General features: G+C 34.4%; 2 protein-coding genes and 1 pseudogene across 3 annotated transcripts; 1 reads left to right on the top strand and 2 right to left on the bottom strand.

Annotated features, from left to right (window-relative positions):
- Nucleotides 1-3,052: 3,052 nt before the first annotated feature.
- LOC122141673 (SLAM family member 5-like) lies at nt 3,053-6,056 on the top strand. Its single transcript, XM_042749611.1, has 4 exons — nt 3,053-3,693; nt 4,497-4,817; nt 5,283-5,572; nt 5,775-6,056. The coding sequence occupies exons 1-3, from the start codon at nt 3,390-3,392 to the stop codon at nt 5,462-5,464; spliced, it is 807 nt and encodes a 268-aa protein (XP_042605545.1). The 5' UTR covers nt 3,053-3,389; the 3' UTR covers nt 5,465-5,572; nt 5,775-6,056.
- Nucleotides 6,057-11,081: 5,025 nt separating this feature from the next.
- LOC122141454 lies at nt 11,082-19,192 on the bottom strand (annotated as a pseudogene).
- A 2,367-nt stretch (nt 19,193-21,559) lies between these two features.
- On the bottom strand, nt 21,560-24,379 carry LOC109092022 (natural killer cell receptor 2B4-like). 2 transcript variants are annotated; one of them, XM_042749609.1, is made up of 5 exons: nt 23,715-24,379; nt 23,132-23,455; nt 22,370-22,678; nt 22,127-22,246; nt 21,560-21,993 (listed from the first exon to the last, which is right to left on the bottom strand). In XM_042749609.1, the coding sequence occupies exons 1-5, from the start codon at nt 23,761-23,763 to the stop codon at nt 21,923-21,925; spliced, it is 873 nt and encodes a 290-aa protein (XP_042605543.1). In that variant the 5' UTR covers nt 23,764-24,379; the 3' UTR covers nt 21,560-21,922. The 2 variants fall into 2 exon arrangements, with proteins under 2 accessions (XP_042605543.1, XP_042605542.1); XM_042749608.1 differs by having other exon boundaries at nt 21,560-22,246.
- Nucleotides 24,380-25,293: the final 914 nt, after the last annotated feature.

The following is a 25,293-nucleotide window of genomic DNA, read 5'->3' as shown; positions in this document are numbered from 1 at the left end:
CAATAGCAGACCAGGGCTTAATATACAAAAATAGAGGACCAAACAGGAAGTGGAACAAAGCTGATCCAGGTAGACACTAATGAAAACACAGCATGATGGGAAATGGAGTCCATAACCAGAACAAGCAGAAACACAAAACACAGGAACGCCCTCTAAAGCCTTCCAGTTGTGCAGGCAACTGGGCGTGACAGTTATAGAGTCGATCCAAGGCTGGATAAGACACAGCAGAGCATATTTCCCCATTGCCTTGCAAGAAAAAAATATTTTCTGCGATGTAGATGAAGGTATGTGGCCTGATCCTGCCCAGGCATGTGATGCTTAGGGTGCCGAGGATGCAGATCAGTAACTGATCAGTGACAATTTTAATCAAATTGTAAAAAAAAAATAATAAAAAAAAAAATCTAAAAAAAAAAATTAACAAAAAAAAAAACATAAATGCTTCTTGTATTTTATTGTACCTTCACTCTTCCACTGATTTGGTTTTAGTAACAGTGTTTTGAATTGATCTCACTGGTGTTTTCTAGGCAGTAGTCTGTGTATTTGTTAGGTTTGTGCATCATCGGAGGCCAGAGTTTGATTTTAACTGAAGAGAATATGTTTTTGACGGGAATAGTTGGTTTTGACCTGGACGTTTGAGGTTTGTGCAAGTTGGTATATAGTTTTGAGATTGTGTTTATAGTTATGAGAAAAATTGTAAAATTGTTTCATGAATTGTGTGTTAGCAATTGAGAAAAACTGTAAAAAAAAAAAAAAAAAAAAAAATTAAAAAAATAAATGGCACGGCAACGGCGAATGGCACTGTGGATTGTGTTCACCGACATTGTTTTCTGGAAGTATTCCTGAGCCCATGTTGTGATTTCCATTACAGTAGCATTCCTGTATGTGATGCAGTGCCGTCTAAGGGCCCGAAGATCACAGGCATCCAGTATGTTTTTCCGGCCTTGATCCGAACACACAGAGATTGTTCCAGATTCTCTGAATCTTTGGATGATATTATGAACTCTAGATGATGATAACTTCAAACTCTTTGCAATTTTTCTCTGAGAAACCCCTTTCTGATATTGCTCCACTATTTTTCGCCGCAGCATTGGGGGAATTAGTGATCCTCTGCCCATCTTGACTTCTGAGAGACACTGCCACTCTGAGAGGCTCTTTTTATACCCAATCATTTTGCCAGTTGACCTTATAAGTTGCAAATTGGTCCTCCAGCTGTTCCTTATATGTACATTTAACTTTTCTGGCCTCTTATTGCTACCTGTCCCAACTTTTTTGGAATGTGTAGCTCTCATGAAATCCAAAATGAGCCAATATTTTTTGATATGTTATCTATATTCTATTGTGAATAAAATATAAGTTTATGAGATTTGTAAATTATTCCATTCCTTTTTTACTCACAATTTGTACAGTGTCCCAACTTTTTTGGAATCGGGTTTGTATTAATGAAAATTAAATTAGAAGTTTAATAAAAGTTACATTTTAAATTAAAAACAAAAAACAACCAAAATTATCAACAAATATTATTCAAAAAATTAATAAAACATAAATATAAGAACACATTATACCGTGAGCAAAACTTTTGATCCAGACACTCAGCATACATTAATTTAATAAGAGATGTGTCTGTGAGCACATTATAGCGTGAGGGAAACGTGAAGTTCTGTATAATGTTTTATGGCATGTAATCACAATGCCGCAATTTCGTAGATATGGCTATTAGCTACTTTAAAACATGAAACTGCTTTTAATCACACTCCTTTGGCAGTTCCTCCCACTTTTCTCAAAGAGTAATGTAATCTGTTATATATATTTGTAATCTGTTATAGCAATGCAGAAATGGATAAACTTTAGTTAGTGGAACTACTTAAAAGAGTAAGAACTAAAACAAAAGAACAGGTGTTTTTGTTTTAAACCAACATGGCGATACATCAACAGTTTTGCATATACCAACGTGTTTCCTGTCGCTAATTGCATCATCATATGACTGGCTGGGCTACCTGTCTGTTTTTTTTTTCTCTCTCTCTTTCGATTTTCATATACTTTTTGATTCGAAAAGAATGTTTATGATGCTGTGATATTAGAGCAATAGAACTTTTTTTTTAAGAAAATGTGTGAGAAAATGTAAAAAATACATAGTCATGCCCAAACAATGGCCATCACTTCCTTTTTTGGGGATGTTGGGAAGTGTAGTTTTTTGGGATGTTAAAAGAAATTACTTTTACTGAAGCAACTTTATTTACAATGCAGAGGTAAGCTATTTTCTGTGTGCATATATCTGATTCATTAACTGCTACAGGTAAATAAAGAATAAAGTAAAAGAAGAATAAAGTTCAGCATATTGTAAAATTATTTACACTATAAATAAATGTGTTTATAATTCTTACATTAAAATAATATGATAAGAAATACCATTTTGGGAGGTCAGGCAGCATAACGATACATTTTGTAAAGCTTAAAATAACTGGAAGCGAGTGACACCGAATGCCTCATACAGTACATTCAAGTTACAAATGACGGCACCCAATCTTGAAAGCACTAAGAAGACAATATGGTCCTTTGCTTTAAAGTGGCAGGCATACTGAATTGCTTTGTCCTTTCCTTTGAAACAGAGACAACTGAACACAACAAATATGTATGTGTTTTGTGTTGCCTACGATTATGCTATTTTATATAGTTTACAGACAATTTCCAAGTAAATGCCTTGTTTTAAACATCCTTTTAAAGATTATGCCAGTGATTATCAGCTGATATTGAATGATTCACTTAGTTTCTAAGATCATTAATAGTAGTTTAGGTGATTTGCAAATTTTAGTTTTGGTACAATTACCAGTTTTTATTTCATTTTTATACTCACCAAGAGATGCCACACTGTATAGATGTTTGTAAACTAACAAAAAAAAATTAAACATAAATAAAAAATAACACACAAAAACAACAAATATACAAAAACATAAAATACATACCACAAAACAAAAGAAAAAATAAAACAAAAAAAAGAATTATCATGAAAAAAAAAGTTTTTCTCCAACTACTGAAGAAATCACTGATCATGAATCAAACGTTTTTCTCCATCTTCTGACGAAGCTAGCTTGCTGCGTTGGTGACATCATGAGTGCATGACAATGATTATGAAAACCGATAGGGATGATTGAATTTTTGAATTTCAAATCATTAGACACTGTGAAAAAAGTAACTAGTAACTTGACATTTTTGTGGATGGTAACTGTAATCTTATTACTTTTTATTACTGTAATGCATTACTAGTTACTAGTTACTGCAACACTGGTTCTCAGCTGGTAATAATCACAAGACACGTTTTTGTCTGTTGTAGAAGTAAAAACTTAAACTTGATTTCTTGATGTGTTTCAGGTGTGTTTGGTGATACAGATTTAATGAAGTCAGTATCAGTGACTGAGGGAGATTCTGTCACTTTACACACTAATGTTACTGAAATACAGAGTGATGATCAGATAGTGTGGATGTTTGGATCTCAAGACACTCGTATAGCTGAAATCCACAGACAGAAAATCTCAACATATGACTGTAAAGGGACATTTGGAGACAGACTCCAGATGGACAGTCAAACTGGATCTATGACAATCGGAAATGTCAGAACTGAACACACTGAACTTTATAAAGTACAGATCATCACAAATGAAGCAACTTCATGCAAGACAATCGAGCTTACTGTCTATGGTGAGTAAAGTCCTTATTATATTTTACCTTGTGCACATCCACAAAAAATTATAGTTTGATTTTTCTAAAACAATTATTCCTGATACTGTCTTTACATAGTAAAAAAGAGGGAGAGAAAATATATACAGAAATAAAAATTATATATATATATATATATATATATATATATATATATATATATATATATATATATATATATATATATAATATATATATATATATTATATTATATTATATTATAGCATCTGAAACATTGTATCTGTATTTTTTTATGGTGCATTTCTGGCAACCACCAGTTGTCGTTTCTTGAATAAAAGTTGAAGTTCTAACAAGTTGTTGAAGTTCTAACAAGTTGAAAATATTTCGACACTATTTCATTTCGAGTTTTTAGACATCTGTTTTTGATATCAAAATATCAAATACTATATTTTTTGTATATTTTGTACATAGATTTTTTGTTAGAGTTGTCTATATTTTTGTTATAGGGTTAACTAAAGAAACACTGATCTGATCATCTTAAAAAAAAAGAAAAGAAAGGAAATCATCAAAAAAGTATTTTGTCTGGAGTGTTAGATCAAATAATTGCCATTTTTGTTAATGCATGTGATGAACTCATGAATCAGGAACATTTTGCAATTTTGTTAAGGAAAGTGGTGGTAGTGTTATTAAGAGTTTTAAAAGGAAAATAAAAAGCCTTCAATATTTTATGATGCACTAAGATTAACAGCCTCTCGTTGTAGTGTGACATTAAAGAAAGTGAATAAGTACTAGATTCATTTAATTTTTCCCCTCATATTTTCCAGCTCGTCTGCCTGTTCCTGTCATCACCAGCAACCCTTCAAACTGTTCATCATCATCATCATCATCATCATCATCATCATCATCATCAGTGTCTAAATGTTCACTGCTGTGTTCAGCTGTGAATGTGGGTCATGTGACTCTCTCCTGGTACAAAGGAAACAGTTTATTGTCCAGCATCAGTGTGTCTGATCTCAGCATCAGTCTCTCTCTACCTCTGGAGGTGGAATATCAGGAGAACAACACCTACAGCTGTGTGATCAACAATCCCATCAGCAACCAGACCACACATCTGGACATCACTCAACTTTGTCAGACATGTGCAGGTGCGTCAGCTGTGATTAATCTCATCACAAATATGTGACCTGTGCTGGCTAAATGAGTCACAATGAACAAATGTTCAATTTCAGTTTTACATTCTCTATTAAAAGACCTTCACAATGATATATGAGGAAATGAGAATTGGACAAAAAATGACTGCGCTACAATGACTGAACTACGCTCGTTTGAAGTCGATAAAGTCATCAAAGTCCATTTCGAGAAAAAACTGATGAAGTTTTCTGAAGGTTCCAAAACAAAATCACCTAGCAACATTAATTCTTTCCCTCCATTTCTTTTCTCAATAATCATTACTAGATTAATACTCACAATATAGCTGTTTATTACAGAACCTAAACACTACTATTGTATTAAGAGTTTCTTATGTTGTGAATTTTAACTTTAAACACTATTAGACAAATGTCTTCCAGATCTGCTTCATACTAAGTATTGTTTTCTCTTTTTTATTACAGAACCTCACCGTTTCAATTCCATACCGGTGGTAGTTGCTGTATTGTTGCTGGTGGCAATAATTGCAGTTTTGGGAGGAATTTTGTTTTTGCACATCAGGAACCGTGAACAAACAGCACAAACTGACAAGTATTACTCCACTGCATATATTCATGTTTGTGTTGGACAAGTGTTTATTTTATGACCACCTTTTCATGTATAATGTTTTATAGTTAAACTGTGGTTATTATTAAAACAGTTGAAAATGAAGACGTACATTATGCTACAGCAACATTCGTTGCACATCCTTTACATCAGGGATAGGCAACTTCGGTCCTGGAGGGCCACTGTCCTGCAGAGTTTAGCTCCAACCCGAATTAAACACACCTGAACAAGGCAATCAGTGTTTTCGGGATTACTAGATAGATACAGGCAGGTGAGTTTTTATGAGGGCTGAAGCTAAACTCTGCAGGATAATGGCCCTCCAGGACCGGAGTTGCCTATCCCTGCTTTACATCATACGGTAAGATGCAGTTTTGCTGTGTGCATTGTGTCTCGTTGCCTTCCTGTAGAAAACTTAGCACTAGAGAGCTGATGGATCATTAATGCTCAAAGAAAAAAAAAATCTCAATATCCATCTGTGCTTGCTTTGACTTACTGTAACCTAAGCAGAAATTCTATTTTATTTTAAACTGAATTATAGATGATTTGGGTTTTAAAGCTAGTGATTCATTTCAGTGATATGTTATGTTTCACATACACCATGCATCAGGCACTGCATGATGGACAACCCTTTCTAATGAATAAAGAAATAACCAACACCCACACCCATCACTAATTTCAAATCTGAACAATTCATAATACATAACATTATAAACCATATTTAACCTTACAGTACAACTCAGAACTTCCTCTCCTGTATAAAATGACCTTTTATTGAAATTAAGCTGTGAAGTTCTGCAATTCTGTCCCACAAAAGAAGGCTTGAAAGTATATTCACAGACTCTGTAACCAATAGTGGTAATGATAAGAGTTGAAGGGATGAATGAACATCTTGTTTGGTTTTCTAGAGCAGTTGTCGCTGTTCTTGAAATTTTGGAATTTCAGGCAAAATGGCAGTTTGAGAGCTAAGCGTCTCACACTTTAAACTCTGTTAATCAGTTTAATAAATTCCTGAATTTTTCTGTCTGTATTTTGTTATTCTCAGAGAGATTTACTTTCTTCAGTTTTGTGATTGTGGCATCAACACGATTCCTGATTTTATCTTTGTGATTATTTTCTCACATAAACCTGATGGAGAAGACAAAATAGTGTCCTCAAGTGTTGCCACATTTAAGAAACGAAATTTGCAATATTTGTGATGTTTTGTCTAAAAAAAGAAAAAAGTAAAAAAAAAAATCTAATTGCCATATAGAGCAGTGTTTCTCAACTGAAACTGGTGTTTCATGAGCCCAGTGTTTTGGGATATATGTGAGGGATGCAATGTTGTGTGCAGATATTAAAATGAAATAATTTCATGAAATCAAGTTATTTGGAAAATGGAAGGATTTAAAAACTATAGCTATCATATTCAGCAAATCAATTTCATGTTAATAATTGATTTGCAGCTCATTGTAATATTAATCCATTTCAGCATCAGATCTGATTGTAGTAGTATTACTGTCACTTTAGTATTATTAGCAATTTTGGTCAAATGTCTGATGTAAAACTTGGGTCCTCAAATGAAACCAGCTGAGAATCACTGAAGTAGAATACAAATTTATTATTTTTTAGTTATTTATTTCCACACTGCTATTTCATTGTAATTCATCAAACATCCAAAAAAATTCTGACTTTCAGCTGAGTTTTCGAAGATCATCACTGACAGATAACTGTACAAGGAGCCATGTATTTTAAGGACTTCCTTTTGTCACTTTGAGACACTCTGGTAGCTCCTGAACTAATCGCTCTTAAAAAGGTCTGAGAAAGAGTGGATTCAGTAACAGCTTCATAATGCACAACAACTGCCTACACAGCAGAGTTAACTTGTCTTGACTTGATCTCTTGAGCTCATGCTCTACAGCTGCCTTAAAGTTACAGTGTTTGTGTATTTTATATTTCAGCATTATTACATGAACATTGCATTGAATGAAATATATGTATGTTGTGCTTTATGCAGTTTTAAGTAGTTAAGTAGTTTTTAATATTTAATCACTTTTCAGAATATATTCCGGAACATAAAGCTGAAAAGTTAAACAAGTAATGGCAGGATGGAAGGATGGTAAAAAAACAAACAAACAAAAAAAAGATTGTCAAACAGTCTTCCTCTAGTAAGTATTTGACACAAAGTACACTAGGAGATAACCCTTATTGCACCAAGGCCAATCTGAATTAGATTTTTTTCCTGGAGCTTCACTGTTCAATATGAATTAATAATATTAATGCAAATATAACATTTATCGGACACTTTTACCCAAAGCGACTTACAGTGAACTCAGGCTAACATTTTTTTTACCTAACAAGTGTTCCCTGGGAATCGAACCCCACAAGCTTTTGCACTGCGCTACCACTGAGCCACAGGAACACAATATTAATGCAAATATAAATACCTTGTTATCTAGACCAACAGGAAACAGTATTCACGTGATATTCAATTTCTCTTATTCTTCTATTAAGTAACTGTTTTGTTTTTGTCTCTCACAATCATCGATGTTCTGCATGGTTGGGAAAAGAACTGATGCACACACAGAAGTTTACCGGACATATCCATAGTTTAAATACTTTTCCCATCATCCATATTAATTTATCACTGAACAAAGATTTTCAAAATTGATGGACAAAAACATGAACAGAACTTCATCTACTTCCATTTATCAAAAATGTACACTTCTGTACACTAAAACATCTATATAGCTTTATAACATAAGCTTATATAAAACCTAATAAATAACCTTTAACCCTTGTCAGAAATCCATTCTTGAATTGTTTGACAACTTTCTCTAATGTTGTCAGGCTCCACTCTCTGGCTCCATCTAGTGTCACTTATCTGTATCTCCTCAAATCAAATAAATCAATAGTTTGCACAAAAATTATCAAATAAGCAGTCTCTTTTATCTGATATTAACACAAGCATAACAGTTTGATACTGGAAGGCACAGTTCATTCATTTTATTCCAGGTGACATTCCAGGCTATAAGCATTTTATCAGGAATTGCGTCATTAACACAAGCATAACAGTTTGATATTTAGGATTTTAAATCGGGATGAGGACGGCTATTACATCAGTACTTTCACAACAACCAATGCACGACTGCAAATTACAGTGCCAAAGGAAGGAAAATGAGCAGGTTATTTGATAATCACATCAAAAACTTCACCTTAAGAAAGATTTAACAAACTAAAATCACAGTGTAAAAACTAAAGCCAAATATTACGACAAATTTAAATAAGTATGTGTATGGTTTACACATAACGCTGAAATCACCGCGAGCGGCTTAATATTTAAAGCAAATAATCCAAATCAAACCACTCGTTAACACACGCAGAACATGCAGGATTCATATTTAAATATACTTTTCCGGCTTAATATTTACAGGTACTAGTCCATATCGTGATCTGATGTAAGTGCAATGACCTACTTTTGATTAATTAATTCAAAATTGGACAAATTCTGTGACATTCCGCGTTAAACTGTAAATTCCGTTTTTATGACTAATTCCGCGATTCCGTCCGCGTTTTCTGCATCGGAGAAATCATATGGCCCTACAATAATATACCAATTTAAAGAAATAACATACAGTAATAATTATGAAATATTTTGATTGGGACTCGAGTAGACTCGGGAATAAGTCCGATTCCTAGTATGTTCGAGTCAAAATGCACACGAAATCCATGGACAAGACGCCGAGTCTCGAAAAACCAACACTAGACCTCAATTGAAAACCAATTACGATTCTCTATTAATCAAAAATGGACTCTAATCTAGCATTTGATAATTAATATGGAATTGCATGATGTAATTGCTTCATTTTTAAAATTGCATAATTTCCTCATTATACAATTGCGCCCATCAGTGGCCACATGTGGTAGCTTTTTAGACAAGTTACAAATCACAACAATAAACTGCATTTGTTTCTCTCCGTCTTTTTTATTTTCACCTGTTGATGTTGTGCTCATCCATTGTTATGTACTTGTGCATGTTATCTACTGATGTTATGAGGAGAAAGTGCTTAAAGTGTAATATTTCAGATTCAGATGCCTCTAATCCTTTTAAAATGATTACTTAATAAATACTGAGGCTTTCGAGTTAACATTGTCTTGACAATGAATTTGACGTTTTTGTTTTTAAATAAGATTCTTACACAGTGACTATAAAGCCAAAGGTGTTCAGTGGAATTAGAAACTAAAAAAAAATAAATCTTGCTTTATTTCCACTTAGTGGACAAAACAGCGAGTCCTTTATTTAATGATGGACTTTCTGTGTTGTCCTCTCCACTATGAATTTATTAGTGCATTATGTGGCTCATCACAGATATGAGAGCTGAAAAAAAAAAGAAAAAAAAAAAGATGTTGCATTGGACACTTTTCACAAAAGATCTAATATCAATATTCCTATAACTGTATACACTGCTGTCCCAGGGACAGGTACACTCTGTGTGCTTTAGGGGGCGGCATTTAACTTCACTTTACTTCCTTCCATCTAAACTACTAACAGAGGTGCTTCCAGAGTCATAGATCCTCTTCTGAATGTCATTAACTCGTCATTGTCATAAGGATATGTCCCAAAAACATTCAAACTGGCTGTTATTAAGCCTCTCATTAAAAAAAATGAGACCCCAAATAATTAATTACTTACAGACTCTCGAGTGCTAACGTTTGCTGTGTACACAGTGACAAAAATAATCTATTATTATTGAAATATATTATATTAGTATGTATTAGTATTGAGTCTTATTATGAATCTCACAAACTGATGGAGCTCACAACATATTTCACGACCTTCTAGAATTACAAAAACTACCTTCTCATTGCACATTCTTTAAAGTTTCTCAGGCAATGACCTGAATGCTACATTGTTATGTGACAACACCCATTAGTTTTCATTACAATCACAAAGAGTTGTTTTGTCTGAATGTCATTTAAGGTCGCATATTGTTGTCATTATGTGCTTTCATCATTGCTATAGATCTTCTTGGTGAACAGAGAGGATGAAGGTTCTGAAAAACAACTTTGTACTTCATTTTGATGAAGCCAGAATGCTGCTCACTGATCACAGAGAGAGGGAGAACACACACAGTGTAAACCTGGAAAGGTGCTGGTCCAGATTCAAGATTTTAGAGTGCCAGTCTTGAAGGCCAAAGTTCAAGTTAAAAGATGGTTGGTGAAGAGATACTTTAATAACCACCAATGTAAGACATTGATCATCTTTTTAAGTGCTTTTTATTTATAGGACGAGTGTGGAGACACAATGTAAACAGGAACACAGAACAAGGATGCCTCTCAATTGTTTTTTAAACATAAGTGGAAGCACAGCTTCAAGAGTGAACAATAGCCAAAAGAACCAAACAGCAACACACCTACAAACAACAAAATTACTAAATGAAAGAAAAATAAAATTTAATAATTAAATATATTTTTAAAAATTTATATAAAAATAAATCACTGTAACTTTACACACTAAAATAAAAAAGTGTACACACACACACACACACACACACACACACACATATATATATTATATATATATATATATATATATATATATATACAGAGGGCTTGTTCAGACTGTCAGCAAAAAATTGATTTTTGCATGTCCAGATATTACTTAGATAGGTTTTTCAAAGTCTGAACAGCCAAAAAACAAACAAACAGGCAAATAAACAAACAACAACAACAAAAAACCTTGAAATCTGATTAAAACCACATTTGGAGGATTTTTTATGCAATCGATCTTAACAGATGTGTCTCAGACTGGATGCTCTGGCTGCTCAAATCAGATCTTTTAAATCACTATTAACATGACACTCAATTATAACGTCAAAACTGCTGATGGAAATGACATGTATATATACATGACACCCACTCCTAAAGCGTTACAAAATATATAAAATCATACAAAATAATACTGTGAAATGTGGAATGAAATGAAAATATACATATTTACAAAATCTACTTCACTAATCTGACAATAATCTTTAACTTTAGCTGCTCCTAAATGAAATGTAATGAAACACATGTAAGGAGAAACACTGGTGTTATCAAAGTGACATCGGGGTGCTTCTCATTTCTTATTTGTGCATACTTGTTTCCTTTCCTCGCTACATTTCCTCGCGTCTTAGCTCCACTCCCTTTGGATTCGAGGGAAGGATTCAAGAAAAGGAAATAAGGACGGAGGAATCAAAGGATGAACATTGGAATATTCTCGACCACTCAAGCATCACTTAAAGCGTCATCAGCTGCAATAAAGGCATCTGCTCTTATGTTGTTAAAATCCGTTATTTAAGGCATTCATAGTAAATATTAATAAAGCAAGATGCCCTTTTGAAATATATGACATGTATGGCTTATTTAAACTGCAAAGGTAAAATATAAATGTAAATTATTACGAAAGATGTGAAGGGGGAGGAGAATTTATATGTGCATCAGTTTTTTAGCCAAAAAAGACTTCCTCATAGGATACACCTGTGTATCCTCGCTCATGACTCAGGAAGCCTCCTTGACCCTCAATCTTCACCTCCTCGTGGTGTAATTAGAGAATTGAGACGTCTACAAGATGTCTGAGCTCGATCAGTCTTTCATGTCTTAACAGTTGAATATAATGTTTGATCTGCTGGAATGACATCCTGTAAGGAAACATCACAATCAAAAATAAAATCAAGTAGGTTCAAACACACTGAATTATAAAAGTGAAAGACAGAATAATTTCAAACAATGGCTCTATTTCCACAGTTGAGCAGAATGAGTGAGAAAACCTTTTAGCGTCATCACATCAGAGAGAAACACAGCAGTGTGATAACATATTCTCAGACACATACACAACAGACTTCAAATTTTTAAAGAAGCTGAGGGTGTTTACACACACACAAAAGGCAGTTCACACAGAAATATGATGTATCTTACCGTACTCTTCACTCGATATGCACAGAATGTTGTATCAGCATAAAGTATCTCTTCCTCTTGAGCCTTAACTGTTTTAATAATAATCACACATTTAATAAACCTTACTACATTTAATATATTTTTTAATTGTATGTATTTTGCATGTCAATACTTGCCTTCTTTTCCCGATTGTTTACGCTTTCTGTAGCAGTTCATCAAACCTCCAACTACAGCTAACAGCAGCAGCAGCAGCAGCACTATAACAACTATTGAAATGCTGAGATGTGAACGCTCTTCCTGTTCTGTAATGCACAAAAAAGAGCCAATAGTGTAATCTTAATAGTTTAAACATTAAAAACAAATAATTATGGTGATGGAATCTGTCATTGAACATATTACATTTCACCTAAGCATGTATTCAAGTAAAGTACTTGAATATTTTGATATTCAGATTCTCTCTTTACCGCTCACAACATGTTTGATATTCTGCAGTGTTTACTATCATTTTTTGTTGTTGTTGTTGTTAAAGTATTTCCTTTTGAAAAGGATTTAGGGTGGGACAAAAGGCATGCCATTTTTTAACCGCCAACAGACTTTCATTTAAGACAAATGTCACACGTTGACTGGCTAGACAAATACTTGTATATGATAATATCTTCTAACAATGAACTGTCGATATGTAAATACCATTATAGATGAGAGAACATCTCAGAGCACATAGACATGGACTAAATATTTCAATAAAACACTATTTTATTAATTTAACACAATTAGAGGAAAAGAGATAATGTGATACCTGGACATGGCTGACAGAGATCAGTGTTGTTGAGATGTGTCGTCCTGTTGGTGAATGAATAAGGCCACAACACAGCTGTATGAATCATCCAGACACTCAAGCTCCAGAGAAGAGAGAGACTGATGCTGAGATCAGACACACTGATGCTGGACAATAAACTGTTTCCTTTGTACCAGGAGAGAGTCACAGCACTCACATTCACAACTGAACACAGCAGTGAACAATTAGACACTGATGATGGTGATGTAGATGAACAGTTTAAGGAGTTACTGATGATGACAGGAACTGGCAGAGGAGCTGGAAAAGATTCAAAAAAAGGTTGTTCAGCAAGAACAATTAAACATAAAAACTCTGCCTCTGCTATACCATATTTGTGCTTTTTTGTTTATTTGTTTGTTTTTTACTTTGATTCTGATGCTTTCAAGATGTAACAGACTGGTGATGATGTCCATTATTTTGTTTATTTCCTTACCGCCATTCCGGCATCTATTACCATATTCATGGCGAGAACCAGTTAATCCATACACAATTAGATCCACACACAAAACTTGTCTTTACACACACACGGGCTCGAACCAGGGATGATGTCAGTTATATTTGCATACTAAATTGACTTTTCATTCTTATACCAATTTATCCATCTAAACTTTAATGATTAAATTTTATTTCTCTTTCTAAATGTGGCTTTACAGCTTTTCTAACTATCATTGTACCTAAAACTTCAACACTATTGTCTTTCTTCCTTCTATTCATAAGTATTTATTTCAGTAAATATAAAACAATAACCATTATAATGGAAGTTTAGAAAATAAGTTTCACTCACATTTTGGTTCGTCATGAAATGCTTATAAAACAGATGAATCAGGGGAAATTTTTTTTTAAATTTTTAAAATTTGAGAATCATCACAGTCTGGATCATGATGGGCAGGGCACCAATTACTCACCATAGACAGAAACATTGAATCTCTTGTTTGAAGTTCCTCTGTTGCTGATGATCTGTAGTTTATAAAGTCCAGAGTGTTCAGTTCTGATGTTTCTGATGGTCAGAGATCCAGTTTGATCGTCCATCTGGAGTCTTTTCTCAAATATTGTATTAATGGCATCTATGTAAATGTTTTGTCTGTGGATTTCAGCTATTCGACTCTCTTGAGGTCCAAACATCCACAGAATCTGATCATCTCGCTGCATTTTAACATCAGTGTTTAGAGTGACAGAATCTCCCTCCAGCGCTGATACTGACTTCACTTCATCACCAAACACTCCTGGAGAAAAACAGTTTATCAAGCAAATGAAAAACGTGTTTAAGATCAAACAGAATATTAGTGAGGAAGATCCACCAGGACAAATGTTATTGCTCTTAAGGCAAGACACACACACACACACACACACACACACACACACACACAAAACTACATGCACATGATTTTACAGTTTTATATTCCGAAGGTTTATTAGGCTATTATTTATTACTTTTTTTTTCAGGCAAGAATTCTGGACCTTGCATTATCCAATATTCAGATTTTTTTGTTGTAGAAATTTATGCAATTGAGTTCATATTTAATTAGATGATGCCTTATTTGCATATAACATTTCAGAGAAAAAAAAATGTTTCTAATGATTTTTAATTTGCGATAAAAATTGCGAAAGTAAGTTATAACGTACCAGTCGATAGCAAAAGACACAGACAGAAGAAAGATGCGCTGTGAATCATTTTCTTAACCTCTTCTTAAACACCCAACAACAGTCTAAACATGACGCAAGAAAACTGAGTGCGTGTAAAAAACAACTTCATCGATCTGGTCCTCTGTTCACAAAAAGATGTAGCTAAAGTTTTCCATCACCTCTTCAGTAACAACGTCCAAGAATTAAAAAACGTTAACAAGCGAGAAATAATCCAATTAGGTTATATGAAGGTTTTTCCATTAGGTTTGAATGTTCGGTTCTGAAAAAGGAAAATCAAGCATTTCGCTACACTTAGTGCACGCACACAACCCCTCCCTCCCTCTCTCTCTTTATCCACCCCTGGTCTACAGTATGAGTACAGTAATCAGCATCTTCGTCTCTACTATAACAAACCGCGCTAAGTTCTCATACTACAAATAAACTTCGTTAAACAAATCACTCTCTTAATTACTATTCTTTAAAAGTATATTTTTTAAAACGAATAGTTTTAATATTTATTTGTCATTTTGTAAAATCGTTTTGCCAAATAATAATAATAGTAGTAATAACAATAATAATTCACTATCAATACTTCCACATTAAATACATCAATGCTTATATCGAGTTCATCCATAATTCTGATCGTCTTTTGTTTGCATCTCTGCTGCTGAGTTGAATAATTTATTAAGAGCCTGTCAATTCCATCTATTTTTATAGCATAATTGACATTACGTATTGGCCTAGATCCAAGAACAGTGCTTAAAATGTTTGTGCCACTGGAATTTTGAGATTTTTGTGCACATGTTGATAAAGAAAAAACCTTGAGAGGGGCCAAGTTTTTTTTTTTTTTTTTTTTTTTTCTGGAAAGCTCTCCTCCTGGTACACACATAAACAACCCTGCAGAATTGGTTGCCAGATGGAAGAGCATTGGTGGATTGTGTGGCACAAACCTTTAAAAGGTTTTTAGACAGGGGTGTTCATTTTAGTGTTGACCCTCTTGGCTTGAAGAGCTCCATGGATTCTCCTCACATCGACAAATCCATATTGTAGTGTATCTAACACATGTTTGATACAGATGTTTAACATGTTTGATACAGATGTGTCCTGTTAATGTTCGGAGTTGCAACAGACATTATTAGATACATATAGTGTACAGGGATGACCTGACGTTTATTTTTGGATTAGTTTGTGATTAGTTTTTTTTGTCAGGTATGTACATGTGTTTTTGTTTAATGTAATCAAGTTATATTTGATGACTTCTTTTGTTGGTTAGTTTTTGCCTTTGGTCTCCATGAAGCCATGGCAGCTTAAAATAATGATCTTCCAGCTGGAGTTGGACCACATTTAATAGCGACCATCTCATGTTACATTCTTTTTCTATTTTTCTAGGATGGGACATAACAATGCACCTGTGTCTGTGAGAGTCTGAGTGACCCAACATGCAATTTGCAATGCAAACTATAGAGTTTACATAACTTCAGGAAGCTTTCAGGTAAGCACACAGACATTCACCCAGTGTTCGCTGTGTACATACATACTGCATGAACAGAGGGAAATGGTAGTATGCCATTTCACACAGCTCTAATGCATGACCCCTAAACCACCGAGAAGCTGTAACAGCCTTGTTCCTCTCAATTAAGCTCTAGAAGGTTTTTTTTTTCTCTTTCTGTTAACACCTTGGTTTCTGGTTGGCCACCATTTCCTTTTCAGCTAAGTCTCAACTTCCTTGTCAACTTTCTCATCGGATGGTTAAGATTAAACATATTTGTAATACTTTGAAAAAGCATAACTGTGGAGAATCCGAATCATAATATGTTTATTTAATGTAGCATCCTTTTTAAGACATCAGCTCAGTTTTAACATAATCGACATGAAACAACAGGAAACCAAATTTTATTAGACTTACAATGCTTCTTATTACTTTTATTTCAATCATTTACATATTTATTTGTGAAAATGCAATTTGTGGCCAGACAATGAAATCTGTTTGTAATCTGTTTTCTGGGTCTCTCAAACTCAAAATAATGCCACCATCAGGTCAAAAGGTATCTTGATATTTACTTTCTTTAGTTTTGAAGCATGATGCTTTTCCCCAAACTCCAAATCTTAATGACAAGCTACATTCAACACCATACAATTTTAACTGTTTCGATCCTATACTGATCAGATGGGTTTTATTCAAAACCTAGAATGACGCAGACCAGCTAGAATGATGACGGTGAAGCTGAAAAGAAACATTCCTTTGTAAATGTCACTAAACACTGCTCTCATTTCAAGCTGATCTTTTACCTGTAGCTGTATTTAAAGTATGTATTCCAGTTCTCTGAAGCGTTCCCACTACATTTGTTTTCAGTGAAGCACTAAGGGTGGTAAGGGAGTTTCACAAGAGCTTGTGAGCAAAGCACTCGCTGTGGTCACAAATACACCTTATACACACTAACACTCAAGTGCACTCTTGCGTGTCCAGTAATAGGTATACGCCAAAACACCAGTAGCTGCATTCAAAAACAACAAAAAGGCTTGATACCCCGAACTGACCTAAATACATCTGACCACAGGTATCATTTTGAATCTAACACTGAGCTGCTAGTAAAGGCACAAAGCATCTCATGTTCATTCTGCATTTCAGAAAGGGCCCTTGTGCACAACTTCTTCAGTGCAAAACATTTTTGTGACAAACATGTCAACTTTAATGCCATTTCCAATGGCTGCAGTAAATACTGTAGTGGTAATGCTGCAGTAACTGCACATGTTTGACTTACAAGACTTTGTGGTTTTAAAGCTCTTTGCACACTGATACTGTTTTAAAGGCACACAATGTAAAATCATAAAGATGCCCTGGCATCTTTCTCTCACGCAAGAGTAAATTATGCAGAATGAGATTTTGATCTCTAGACAGTCTATAGTCTATACTAAAAGACACTTCTCTGGAAATGGTCTTCTATTGTGGTCAGGTTTGTATACTGTATGTGCGTCTTGTGATGAACCTCAATTTCTCATATAAAATGCTTTCAGTTCCTTTTGCTCTGGTTTAAAACACTGTATGTTAGTTTTGGCCACGTAACTCACATATATTTGAAATCAGCTGGGAAAAAGTATCTCTTATGCTGAAATAACATTATAAAGCTTGTATTTCAGGTTGGTCCAGGCAATGTGTGTGTGTGCTTTTCTAAGCACACATCTCAGGGCACTTTTTTGTTTTTTATGCAAACCAGAGCTTCTAGAGGCAGCTGCTGTGACGTGATGGCTTTATCAATTGGCAGTTGGCTTTTCTTTCTCCCATTCATAGTACAATAACTGTGTCCCACTTCAGAGGCTGCATCCTTCAAACCACAGGTTAATGATTCCCTTTTCATGATAATTACATTAAAAACAAACTAAAAAGAAGTTGTATGTAGCTTAACACTCTATGTAGCGTTATACTTAAATCAAATAAATCATTCAGACAATTAATTAGCACATAATGTAGTCTGTCCTGTAAACAGCTGTAATTACATCAGCTCCATCTTCTATGATCTACTTCCTCTGTATAAGTTTAAGGTTTTCCCCCACATCCTGTAGCCTACATAAAACCACCAGAGTTTGAACCACAATCAAGATAGACGGAGAAACACAAGTCAATCACAGAAGCATTACATAATGGAACATAATATATGAATGTCTCTTTATAATGGACACACTCACACATAATATCTGCTGATTGGAAAATCGAATATTTTGTGATGTCATTTTTTCTCACCAATCACTGTCGAGGAGGAAAAGCATTTAAATTTAACCCTGCTAGCTGATGCGTACTGCTGATATCAGTCACTCATGGCAGCTCATCCAGGCTCTTGATGGGTCTTTGCTAAAATAGGGATGTTTAGTCGGCAAGCGCACCTTTAAACCAGCATGTCAGTCATCAGTTAGAGAATGCAGTGCACAGCAGAATTCTGTGCTAATTGTTGCACTGCTTTGCTACACACTTTTCTTCTTTGTTGACGGAAGCAGAGAGTGAATTCAAAGCCACTGGAAGGCAAACCTGAAACCTTTAGCCAAAAACTGCAATGGCTAATGCTAACACTTTCTGCTTTGGCTGTGCGCTGCGAAGGAGACCAGAGGCCGTATTCTCTGAATGGATGTCAGTGAACTATACACTTAACAAAAATCAATAAACAGCAAACATCATAAAATTCAATAAACAGTTAATCAATGAAAGAAACCTTCACTGACATTACTGCCAACTTTCAGTTTATTGTTGAAGGAAAGCATCATTTACGCAGGGGCGGATTTAGTGAGTTGGGGGCCCCAGGCAAAATATAGAAATGGGGCACTATACATTTGCACGGATTTAGCTAAAGATCAACTTTGAGGTTTCTTTTTCGTTGTGATGCTTGCTGCTTCACAGTGGTGCCCCATAGTTGTCCAACGTTTCTACATTTTTCATGTACATGTTTTTTTCTCATGTTGTAGAATGCGATAAATAAATGATATAAAATAATAAACCATTTTTTAAGAAAGTTGGATGAGTCAGAAGTATAAATGCTTGTAGTTCTGAACCAAATCCTCCTTAAAAGCACAATGGATTGTGGCTTTGGGACTTATTTTATTGTCACATACTGTTTAGGAAGAGATACACATTGTTTAAAGTTTAAAGCTCTGGCTCCCTCTGGTGTCACGGACTTGAATTCACCAAGTTTTACAACTCCAGACTAAACATGGAGGCAAGGTTATTTTATGAATTAGTCAAATAATTACTGTGTAAGTCCACAATGACATCTTTCTTTAGAACATGACTACATTTGTGGGGCTAAAAACATCAGTAAACCACGAAAGACTCTTTTTAGATACATTTTCTCATGGTACACACTGATTTGAAACTCTGAAAACATAAACACATGGTCAGTGCTGTTTTAGATAGTTTAATACATGAATGTAGAAACAGATAGCAAAGGTTTTGTTTGCATTGCATTACTACTTTACATGTGAGACTAGGTCAGCATTAGTATGTCAAGATCAGTAGGGCACACATCACAGAAAACAGTATTTAGTACACATTTTCTTTTACTATACTGAAAAAGTGCTGTAGAATACAACTTTTTCTGATGAGCTCAGAGCTAAAATGTAAAATACAGTGGAAAATTTCCAGTATTAGCTGCAGAAACATGTCCTGTCTGACGAGCTGAACAACTAACTGCAGACAAGTAACGGCTTGTCAGTTAGGGTTGGATTAAAATGGGCGTCAGACATTCAGGATCTAATCTGTGAAAAACAAAAGATGTCTATATAATAACCGAAGACAGTTAACTGTTAAAATTCCCATTCATCTCAAAGGCAGAAGCAGTTAAACTAGACGTGGCGTTCATGGGGACTCCTGTGAACAACATGTGAGCTAATGCTATAAATGTCATCTGACTGATCACTGAAAAAAATCCTTACAATGTTGATTGGCTGATGGCACCACAAGAACACAGAAGGTCCAAAATATTTTAACAGAATTTGTAGAAAAACTTCAACTGTTCATATGAATCTGACTTTCATCTGCTTAGAAATACAGGTACAATATTACAAAATAGCCATTTTAATACAAAGGTATAAATGCGGTATAAATGTATAATACATTTCAGAAGTGTTGAAAACAAATCCAAAAATCTAAATTATAATATATACCAAGTACACCACTAAACAAAAAAAAAAAAAAATAAAAAATATATAAAATAAAAAATAATATATTTATATATATAAAAAAAAGAAAAGATAGCAGAGAAAATAGAGAAAATAGGTTTTTGTTAAGACTTCAGTGTCTACTGATAATGTTTAACAGAGTCTAAGAGAAAGATTCCCGCAACAGAGCTGAACGTGTATGAACATGTCTTGTCTAACAGGTAAACAGCTGACTGCTGAACAAGTAACAGCATGCAGTTATATGGGGTTAGTCAGATGAGTGGAGATTATTCAGAAATATTTGATTGTTGAATGCCAGCTGACCAATCAATGTCAAATATTCCAGAGAAATGAATAATACATAAACAGGATGTTAATCGATCTTGAATTAGTGATAAAATACTGATGGAACTGAAACACTAGACTTCAATCACTTCCATTCAGAACTGTGAAGCATTTGTCACTCTCTGAAAATCTGCACTTAAAGTTGCGCTTTGAGATCATTGAACCTGAAATACTTGAAAATGACTTTTTCATGCCAGCTTCATATTAGCCACCAAAATGCAAATACACTGATCCTTTCATTTGGTATTAACGATCGAGTATATGATGTGGTGTCCTTCATCCGGTTTCTGAAAGAAATCAAAACATGAATGTTAGGAATAAAAAACTAAAACAACAAAAATATTGTGTATGCGTGTATGTATATAAGTAGTGTTTGTGTGTATACATCTATATCAACAGTCTGGTGATGTTCTTGTAATCCTTCTTGAATATAAACACTATAAATCGGCTCAAGGACAACAGTTGAATACAAAGACAATTACAAGCAAAGAACATGAGAGCAAAAGCATGGTGTTTTATTTGATCGTTTTAAATAACTTTCTTAAACTAAGACAATTAATATCTTATCTTTAAGAACATTAAGGATCTTTTGCTTCTTTTAAAAACACTTAAAAACACTAATCACTTTTAAAGCCCCAATAAAATCCAAGGAAATCACTGCTTTCCTGCATTTGATTCAGCTGCCATTGAATAATCAGAGTTTATAATAAATGCTTTTGTGATTTGGAGACTTTTCATCACTGTTTGTGTGTGTGTTACAGATGCCTGTTGTTTTTCAGAGGCATAATCATGTATTCCAAAAAATTCAACCTCCACCTTTCCTAAACTGTACTAGCTGAGAAATAAGAACACTTATTGGTATAATGTGCTTTCTCAAGTTGATATTGCAAAGTGCCTTGGGGATGGTATCATGTACAACTGAAGCCTAAGCAGAAAAAGAACAAGCATGAGCAGGAATTAAGCTAAAAAGAGTGGTTTAAATTGCTTGAAAGGCAACATAATTAACAGACAAATAAGCACAACACTGACATCAGCACAGGATGGCACATTTTTTGCTTTGTCACATGTGTAAGCGCATGTGTTTCTCGCAGTGTTTGTGGTTTTTGCAGACAGATTCACTGCACACTGCAATACTGTATCTTACCGTACGTGAACACTACGTGCACAGAATCTTGTTTCAGCATAAAGTACCTCTTCCTCACAAGTCTGCACTGTTTTAATGATAATGTTACATTTTTCAAATAAGTCTTAAAAGGTGTTTAAAAACAGATATTGTGGCACATCTTTTAAAATCTTGATTTTGTATCAGAATCCTCATAATATTATGAAAAGAGTAATACTTGCCTTGTGATCTTGCTTGTTTGCATTTCTTGTGGTACAAGTATATGAAGCCCCCAACTACAACCATGATCAGTACTATCACTATAACTAATAATACCACCGACTGTGACTGCTGTATGAGTTCTGTAATGAACAACAGAACAATAATAATTATCAGTCAAGACTCTCAACTTACTTAACATCTTGGAAAGCTTGAAGAATATATTTAATCACTAATTGTAATCACTAATATCACCACTGACGTACCTGGACATGTGTGACAGAGTTGAGTGATGTTGATGCTGTGTTGAGTCTGGTTGCTGATGGGATTGTTGATCACACAGCTGTAGGTGTTTTTCTCCTGATATTCCACCTCCAGAGGTAGAGAGAGACTGATGCTGAGATCAGACACACTGATGCTGGACAATAAACTGTTTCCTTTGTACCAGGAGAGAGTCACATGACTCACATTCAACACTGAACACAGCAGCACACATCTGGACACTGATGAACGTTTAGATGATGATGATGAACAGTTTGAAGTGTCTCTATTGATGACAGGAATGGGAAGAGGAGCTGGAAATATTGAGAATAAATGGAAATACAAATGTTACTTAATTTAAATGAGGAAAAAATTGAAAACGTGGTATTCTGTGTTTGGAATCTCGTTCTGACTGACGGCACCCATTTACTGCAGAGAATCAACTTGTGAGAAAGCAATGTAATGTTTCATTTCTTAAAATTTCAAAAAATAAAAAGAAAATAATCCAAAAAAAAAACCATATATAAATTAAATATCCACAAAACACACACTTAATAATGAACTATTTTTAAAATATTTTTAATAACTTTTTTTAAGCAATAAGGCACTGTGGCTGTCTATAATGTGATTAGCTTTGATAATATTCTGAATATAGCACAACCTCTTATACCTTATTAGATAAAGGTTAATTCATCTTAAAGAACAATTCTTCTGATAATTTAACATCATTTTTATCTCTTGATATTATTAAACGTAATATTACTCACCATAGACAGCAACAGAAAAACTCTTGTATGTGACTCCAGCTTTGATTATCTGTAGTTTATAAAGTCCAGAGTGTTCAGTTCTGATGTTTCTGATGATCAGAGATCCAGTCCGACTGTCCATCTGGAGTCTGTCTCCAAATATCTTATTACTGTCATACATATCAATGACCTGCTTATGGATTTCAGCAATACGAGTGTCTGAATTGTTAATGTTAAACATCCACAGTATATAATCATCTCTCTGCACTTCAGAGACACCAGTGTTAAGAGAGACAGAATCTCCTTCAGTCACTGACTTCACTTCATCTGTATCACCAATAACACCTGAAACACACAAAAATATTGTTTTATTAATATATTTCTCCAATTTTAGAAAACAATACATAACAAAAAACAACAAGCCCACTGAAAAAGACTCGTTCACCAACTCAGACATGAGTCGGTTGTTTATGTCTTTAGACAGGATGTTTTCCAGATGTTGAACATATTCAAAATACCGAAATATATAATTTTATTGTGTGAAAAGATGAAAACGGCAACTTTTGGGAATGAACCACCATTTAATAAAAAATGTATCACTTACCATGTGAGAACCAAATCCACAGGCAGAGGAAAAAATATTTATGAATCATATTCACAGTTCCCTAAATATCCGATCAATAAACTCCTCATGATTTAGTAAAGCGAGTTTGATCATCCGCTTTTTTCAAAGTCGAATAGGCCTATTAAAAATAGCCTAATACGTTTAAAACAAAAAAGACCATTTCGAGGAATACAGTTAATAGTGCTATCAATATAAGGTATAGCTGTTATTGTTTTCGTTTGAAAATTTCAAGATGGGATACAAAAAGAAAAGCCCATTAAGATCTACAGTCTTTGTTGAGATTACGATGTGTGTTGGCCTATTACTGTACTTCGATCAAAATATATCCTAATAAGTTGTGGTACATCCATCCATTTTAAAAACACACGATATTTGTTTTAGGTGAAGAAAAAAGAAGTAGACAACAGAATCCAAAACGCTACATTTTGATTTCAGTTTCCATACTTCCAGATTTCGGTTACTTCGTCTGGATAAAATCGCTCCGCCCTTTCCCCCTCAGAAGGGTCCTCCTTTTGCTTCAGTGATGAGCTCAAGCTGAACAGTAAACTTAGCGTGGATTGTCTTTACAGTAGCTATATGAACATTAGAGGAAGTTCAGCTCTTTCACTGACACAAACAGGATGAAGACTTTGAACAGTAACTGTTGAAGTGCAGATTTTCTTTGCACTATTGTATTTATTTTGTTCAACTTGTGGTTTGCAGATCCTCTCCTAAATTAACTCCTTCCTGCCATTTTCCTCTCAGAAAAACATAAACAAAAACAAACAAACAAACAAACAAAATCCCTGCGGACTATAGCTCTGATTAACTAAATGAAATTAAAACACATTTTTTTGTTTGCTCTCATGAGTTACCATACGAAACTGCAAAGCTGCTGAGTAAATCAAAGAGTCTGTTGGTGGTTTAGAGTGAAAAGACCAAGAAAAGTTTTTGTGACAAAAATATATGGTTTACATCAGCTCAGGATTTAGCTTTAAGCACAAGAGCCAATTAACACCAATAAAGATGTCAGTCAGTGCACAAAAATGACATAACATTAGATATTGAATAGTTAATGCCGTTTTATTTCTATACTCACTAGTTCACACTATCTAGAGATGTTGTGACACTTTGGTTTTGGCTGGCCACTATTTCCTGTCTCTTCTTATGCTGAAAGAAGTGTTTATGATAAATGTACATTTGTGTGAATAACATTCGTGCATTATTTCTGTGTTTAACAAAAATAATTTAAATGGCACATTAAAATAATTTTTTGAACACCATCCTCAAGGTTCAGTGTCTTTTACTAAATGATTTGCACAAGGTAATCTGCACACTTGAATGGTGTTTCATGGGAATTCCAGAACAACTGTTTTATCTTCATTCACAGTTGACTCATTGTTCTTACTCATGACTCAAGGTCAAGGTCAGCTCATCCTCAATGCAAACTTTTATTTCCTCTGAGCAACCAATTCAGTTCAGCGTTTCTGACAACTATATTTCCTTTCTTCTAGCTTTTCCGCTATCACATGTTTGCCTCAATTCTTAGCAACTTCCTTATCATGTGAGTGCATTTCTG

The sequence above is a fragment of the Cyprinus carpio genome, chromosome B22 (assembly GCF_018340385.1).
Source record: "Cyprinus carpio isolate SPL01 chromosome B22, ASM1834038v1, whole genome shotgun sequence".
NCBI lineage: Eukaryota > Metazoa > Chordata > Actinopteri > Cypriniformes > Cyprinidae > Cyprinus > Cyprinus carpio.
This window is presented reverse-complemented; position numbering and strand designations above follow the sequence as displayed.